At 34.7% G+C, this 7,500-nt stretch overlaps 1 protein-coding gene across 1 annotated transcript; it reads right to left on the reverse strand.

The window, feature by feature from the left end:
- Positions 1-6,523: 6,523 nt before the first annotated feature.
- LOC138861010 (uncharacterized) lies at positions 6,524-7,030 on the reverse strand. Its single transcript, XM_070119653.1, has one exon. The coding sequence runs from the start codon at positions 7,028-7,030 to the stop codon at positions 6,524-6,526; it is 507 nt and encodes a 168-aa protein (XP_069975754.1).
- Positions 7,031-7,500: the final 470 nt, after the last annotated feature.

A 7,500-nucleotide genomic window follows, 5' to 3' on the forward strand; every position in this document is an offset into this window, starting at 1 on the left:
CTTGTTCCCGCCGAAGGTTTAGGCGAGAGGAAACCATCCACATCCCCAAGAAGCAACTAATGAGGATAGGAAGAGGGAGGAGGACGAGGAGGAGCACAGACAGAGAAAGGAGTATTTATGATCCTTGCCTTTGCCATTATTATCACCTTTATTATTAGAATCATCATGGGATTAATAATTATGATACTGATCATAACAATAGTAATAATTGTTACTATTATTATTATTATTATTATTATTATTATTATTATTATTATTATTATTATTATTATTATTATTATTATTATTATTGCTATTACTATTAGTTATATTATCATTTATATTGTTAGTATCATAATAATTAAAATTATAATCATTATTATTATCATTATTGTTATTATTATTATCATTATTGTCTCATTATTATCCTTATCATTTTCATTCATTGTAATTATCATTATCCTTATTATTATCATTGTCATTATTGTCATCAATATCATTATTATTATTATTATTTTCATCCTTATTATTATTACCATTATCATCATCATTAACATTATCATCGTCATTATTATTATTAGTAGTAGTATCTTTATTATTATTATTATTATTATTATTATTATTATTATTATTATTATTATTATTATTATTATTATTATTATTATTATTATCATTATTATTATTATCATTATTATTATTACTATTGTTATTATTATTATTATTATTTATTATTATTATCATCATCATCACCATTTATTATTATCAATATTATTATTATTATTATTATTATTATTATTATTATTATTATTATTATTTTATCAATATTATTTATTATTATTATTATTTATTATCACTATCATTATCATTATTATTATAATCATTATTGTTAACACTATCGTTGCTATCATTACTATTATCATTATCATTATTATTATGATCATTGTCATTATCATTATCATCATTGTTATTATCATAATTGTCATTATCATTATTATAATTATCATTATTACTATTAGTATTGTCATTAGTCTATAAGTATTAATATCATTATGATATAATCATTATCATCATTATTACTATTTTGTTATTATTGCTCATGTTAGCATTGTAATCATGATTACTAGTATCATCACTATTATTAATATTATTATTATTGTTATCATTATCCTTATCATTCTTATTATCATCATTATTGTTATTATTACTATCATTATCACTATTATCATCATAATTATTGTTATAGTTATTATTACTGTCATCATAATCATTATTGTTATTGTTATTATTATTATCATTATCATTATCATCACTATTATCATTGTAATTATCATCATTTTTATTATTGTTATTCTATTATCATTATTACCAATATCATCATAAACAATATTCTTTTCATTATTATCATTATCATTATTGTCATTACTGTTATCATCATTTTCATTACCAATATTTTATCAATATAATAATTATCATTTCTATTGTTCATTATTGTTATTATTATTGTAACTTTTAGTGTTGTTGTCGTTGTTATTATTATTCTCTTCCTTATTATCTTTATCATTATTCTCATTATCATTATCATTATTATGTTTATAATTATAATTGCTGTCATCCTCATTATTACAATCATTATCATAAGTAAGATTTTCTTTTCATTATTGCTATTATTTTTGTTATCATTATTACTGTTAGTGTTATCATTGTCATCCTTATCGTTATTATCATTACTTTTATCAACGTTGTTATTGTTTTCTTTTTTCATTATTTGAATTACTATTTTCCTATTATTACATGCATTATAGGTATTGTTAATACCATAATCATTCTTATCACTATTATTTTACTTGTTCATTCCTATCTATCTTATTATCTTCACGCTAAAGTGCAGACTACAATAAATACGAACGCTTAAAATGTTTAATGCGTGTGTTTGCAGGCGCATGTCTATATGTATGTTTGGAAATCCACATTACCCTCCGGACCAAAAGGTTTCCTTTTTCAATTAACAATGATGAAAAACAGATCCGTTGAAGTACCACTCGATTTTACTCCCGCCAACGCCATGCCACCACATTGCTATTGCAAAATACTTCACTATTATGAGCAGATGCTTCAACATACATTTTCGACTGTTCACATTTTTCAGATCGACTCTTTTTCCGTGACGGCAAAGAGATAACTCATTATACCCGAAGAGTCTTCAAGATGTGAAGAGAGAGAAAGGGGGGGGGGGTGCGTGAGGACAAAAAATCGAGCCATTTTACCTGAATCCTCGCGGTGTATATGGACGACACTGGTGATTGAAAATCAAAAAATGTTTGCGTCACGTTTAGCCATTTCAAAATTCAGTTTTATGATTTCGAATTCGAGTGTTTGATGATTCGTGTGGATGTTTGGACATGTTGGTTCTTGTTTCGAGAGAGGCGCGTTGAGGGGTTGCTGCTCTTGCACTGCTCACGTCTCTCTCTCTCTCTCTCTCTCTCTCTCTCTCTCTCTCTCTCTCTCTCTCTCTCTCTCTCTCTCTCTCTCTCTCTCTCTCTCTCTCTCTCTCTCATTTTCTCTCTCTTCCCCCCTCTTTCTCTCTCTCTCTCTCTCTCTCTCTCTCTCTCTCTCTCTCTCTCTCTCTCTCTCTCTCTCTCTCTCTCTCTCTCTCTCTCTATATATATATATATATATATGTGTGTGTGTGTGTGTGTGTGTGTGTGTGTGTGTGTGTGTGTGTGTGTGTGTGTGTGTGTGTGTGTGTGTATGTGTGTGTGTGTGTACACATATATACATACATATATATTCACTATTGCACCGTAATTACTTACATTTCCCTTATTGGATATTGAAGCTGCTATTATCTATTTGAAGTAATTACAGTTATATCAATGCTCGCTTTCTCTTTTCATATAAAACTGTTATGACCAATAAGGGTAATAAAGGTATCACAATCACCAGAGACAAGTTTGCAAAGAGAGTAATAGCCTAAAGTAAACACAATAAGGTAAGATAGATTAAACGACAACAAAATAGGAATGCCGTTATTCTTTCAAATCAATGACGGTATTGAAAAACATAATATAAATAACGAAGGAAAGTTTTTGAAAATGCAGAAAAGCAGTCCAGAAAACACATGTTAAATCATGGGTTTTATATAAAAAAAAAACATGCAAATATCCCACTTTCATCCTTAAACTGCTGTAGCCCGCGATAATTACTACTGTAATTATAAAGTAAAGATAAAGATAATAATGATGATAATAACCATGGGATGATGATGATAATGATAATAATAATAGTAAATATATATATATATATATATATATATATATATATATATATATAACGTTAATGATAATAGAGATAACACTAATGCTACAATAGTAATAATAAAAATAATGATGATGATTATGATGCTAACAATAATAATAGTAATGATAACAATAATGATGTAATAGCCATAATAATGATAATGATAATAACAATACTAGTAGTAGTAGTAATAACAATAAACATATTAATGATGATGATGATGATAACAGCAACAACACCAACATGATAATAATTATGATAATTATAATTGATAAGAAGAATGATAATATTGATAATGATAATAGAATAATAAATGATAACAATAATGATGATAAAAGTAATCATAATGATACAAAAAAATAATAACGATAATAACAATAAAAGTAATTATAGAAATAAAATAACAATAATGATAATTATAATAATAATGATAACACCAATAATACCAGCAGTGATAATGGTATGAATACAACGATGATGATGCCAATAATAATAATAATACCAGTAACGTTTAAGACCAAGACATTCAAAATATCGAAAACAAGGTAGTCAAAGACGCTTTAATTGCTAATGTAGCGCAGTGTAAAGCGAATCACTTTTCAGAATTAATAAAGGTAATCCATCGGCTTAGGGTTGAGGTAGTAACCGAAAGGAAAAAAAATAATGAAGTTACGTAAAGGAATGTGTCGCTTTAATAGAATAATAATGATGACAATAATGATGATAGCAATAATAATAATGATAGAATAATATTTAAACAATAATGAGAATAAAAATAATAAAAATAATAGTAGCAAAAAATAAGTATACATTAGCGCATGTAAACTAATCTAAAAAGTAAAAGGGAAGGGTAGAAACCTGATCATCATTATCGGGGAGCTAATGCCGACGGGGGCGCACAGCTGTATCCACCCTTCGTTTCCACCTCTAAGGGTCCCTCATGGCAAGGAACTCGGCCCATCTCAAGCTTCTCACGACAGGTTTGATCGATCGGCCCAAGCCACTTCCTAGGTCCTCCCACAGGCCTCCTCCACCCAGGGTTGTCTCGTACAAAGGAGCTATTACTAAAGGTATCAAGATAAGACTCCAAGGCGCAGGATAATGCCATGGGTTTCACTACTGTACAGTAAAACTGGTAATATCAGGGTCTTGAAGACACTACCAAGGTATGTAAAGCTCTGTGACTTCAATGTCCTCGCCGCAAGCACATACCGACCAAGCACTGTCAGTACCAGTATCATCCTCATCTTCAGCCGTTTGGTATCCATTGTTGGATGTAGGCCTTTCCCAACTCCTTCCATTCAATTCGATCTTTAGCTCTACAACTCCTTTGATTTTTAAATTTTTCCAAGTCATCTCACCATCTGATCTTTTAACGTCCTCTACTTTTTTTTTATATTCCCTTGGAATCCAACATGTCAGTCGTATTGTCCAGCAGTTATCTTGTCTTGCAACGTAACCAGCCCAATTCCATTTTAGTTTTGCTATATCCTCCAGGGTATCTCTCACTCCGGTTTTTTTCTCTAATCCACTTGGCTGTTTTTCTGTCTCACCATGTTATGTTTAACATAATCCTTTGATGTGCACATTGCATGGTTTGTAATTTTAAGGCCATCTTCTTTGTTAGGTTCCACATGTTACTGTTGGCGAGATGCACTGATAGTAAACCTTCCTTTTTAGAATAATTGGCATTTTTTCTGACTGGAACACTACACTTGCTCTCCCGAAAGCTAGCCATCCTAGTGTGATTCTTTTCTTTATTTCCTGATCTTTTGATGAGTCTGTTGTTACCTGTTGTCCTGGGTAGATATAATGGTCAACTACTCCAATTGAGTCATTTTCCACCTCTACCTCAAAGTTTTCATGCATGCATTGATTTGGTCTTTTTAAGATTCACATTTAACCCAACTTTTTTACCTTCATTGTTCACAGTAATTGTATACAATCTTCCTATTAGTCCAATAATCCTTGTTGGAATTCCTCTCAATCTTAGGATTTCCCATAGTGTTTCCCGATGCACCGTACCAAATGCCTTCTTAAGGTCAATATGGGCTGCAAGCAGCCCACGCCCAATCTCACAGCGGGGTTATACAGTAACTCAAAACGCCATGATAGTCTTTTGTGGATCCAGATTGCTCCAGCCTCTGATGCCTCAGCAGGTGGTCTCTGACATGTTTTAGAAGGATGTGGGTGAGAACCTTGCCTGGTATACAGAGCAGCGTGATGCCACAGTGATTACTGCAGTCCCACCAATCCCCCTTCCCCTTCCAGAGAGGGATGACCACACCCCTCAACAGGTCAGGGGGAACAATACCAGACTGCCAGATGGCAGCCAGGACAGCATGCAACCCCTGCACCATAGGCTCAACACCAGCCTTTAACAGTCCAGCTGGGATGCCGCAGATACCCACTCCTTTACCACTCTTCAGCTTGGAGATCGCCCCTATAACTTCAGTTAGGGAGGGTGTGGGTCTAGCAGCGGAATCTCTGCACAACCTGCATCCAAGTTAACTGTTGATGGATTATCCTGACCTGGAACAATTGCTCATAATACTCAGCCCAACACTCTCACACCACAACAGGATCTGAGAATATCTGGCCACTTACTAAGTGAACTGCAATCACCTGTGAAGAGGGCTTAAAGTTCAGGTTTCTCAGGGCCTGGTATGCAAGGCGAAGGTTATTTACTAAAAAAAATGGCCTTTGACTTCCTCTGCAAGATTCCACAAAACTGTTCCTTGTCCTTTAACAACAGTGACCGAGTTCTGCGCACCTAAGAATGGTGCAAATCCCAATCCTCTGTCAAACAAGCCACACAACAAGCATATGTGGCTTCCAGTGTCTCCTGCAAGATAAAATTCTGTATTGCTCTTGGATGTTCACCAATCAATTCTTTAGGTGCATCAAGCATTTCGGGCTTGAAGTCCTACAGAAGTACAGGGTCTGTCAGATTCTCGAGCACTATGAAACGACCAGAAACTGCCTCAGTAAACCCATGGGCACACTCCCCCAACTTCAGCCTGTCCAAATGAATCACCCTACAGTGGTCATTGGACATCTGGGGAGTTTTAAAGTTGACCAGGAGGGTAGCCACAACTAATCTATGGTCAGTACCACAGAACTCGGCTCATCTATACACCCTGCAGTTCTGGATGATCCTCCAACAAGTGCTAAAGACGATGTGGTCGATCTCCTTGGCTGCATTTCCCGCATTGCAGTACCACATTCAATAATGTGGGTCTGAGTACTAGTGCCAGGAGCCAAAAATCTTCAATTTCTGGGACCTTCCAAAGTCCTGGAAAAGGAGGCCATTTTCGCTACTGGTATCAGCTCCCGAACCATGGGGACAGGCAGACATCTCATAGCCAGCTCGATCACAGCCAGATACCACACTGAAGTCACCAAAAACAATATGAATACTTCGCCAAGGACAACTGTCCAACACAAATACAAGTTTGGCAAAGAACATCTCTTTTAAGTCGAGTTTACAGACATCAGTAGCAGCGTACACAGCAATGAGAGACATGAAACCTAATACCAGCTTCAGTCTAATTACTATTATTTGCTCATTGACCGGAATAACCTCTACTATCGAGGGCTTGAGTCTAATGGAAATGGCTGTGGCTACTCCCGGAAGATGGTGACCAATGCTGCAACCCGACCAGTAATACGTGTAGCCACCTATACCTATTGTGCTGCTGCCAGGTCTTCTCACCTCCAAGAGAGCAGTCACCTCAACTCTCATACTCCCCATTTCTCTCGACAGTAGTGACAACCAATCATCTTGACACAATGAACAGACGTTCCAAGCCCCCACCCTGATGTCCCACCTGAAGATTAGTCTCAGTCAGTTACTCTGGGTGGATGCCACCTCTGCTACTCCTGCAGATGCTGCCCCATATACAGTGGGGCAGCAGGCTGCAGGACCCAACATTCACTTGTGGGGTCCTCTTGGGCTTAACCCTTCAAACTTCACTCTGGGTTGGTGGCTACCAGAATACAGGCATAAAATCATATTTATGAAATACAGTAGTAGTTATCATAGATCTGGAAACAGCGGAAAATAATTGGAGTGAATCATAACTTCATCTCATTTGGGAAAGAGAGTACAAAGTCTTGGAGGATCAATGATAAAAAAACGTTAAATGTATAAAAGCAATATTCTGATGACCTTCGTTATCTTCTTTCTTACTTGCGAAAAACACAATTGTTCCCAATTTCTCT

This window comes from Penaeus vannamei, unplaced genomic scaffold (genome assembly GCF_042767895.1).
Source record: "Penaeus vannamei isolate JL-2024 unplaced genomic scaffold, ASM4276789v1 unanchor487, whole genome shotgun sequence".
Classification (NCBI taxonomy): domain Eukaryota; kingdom Metazoa; phylum Arthropoda; class Malacostraca; order Decapoda; family Penaeidae; genus Penaeus; species Penaeus vannamei.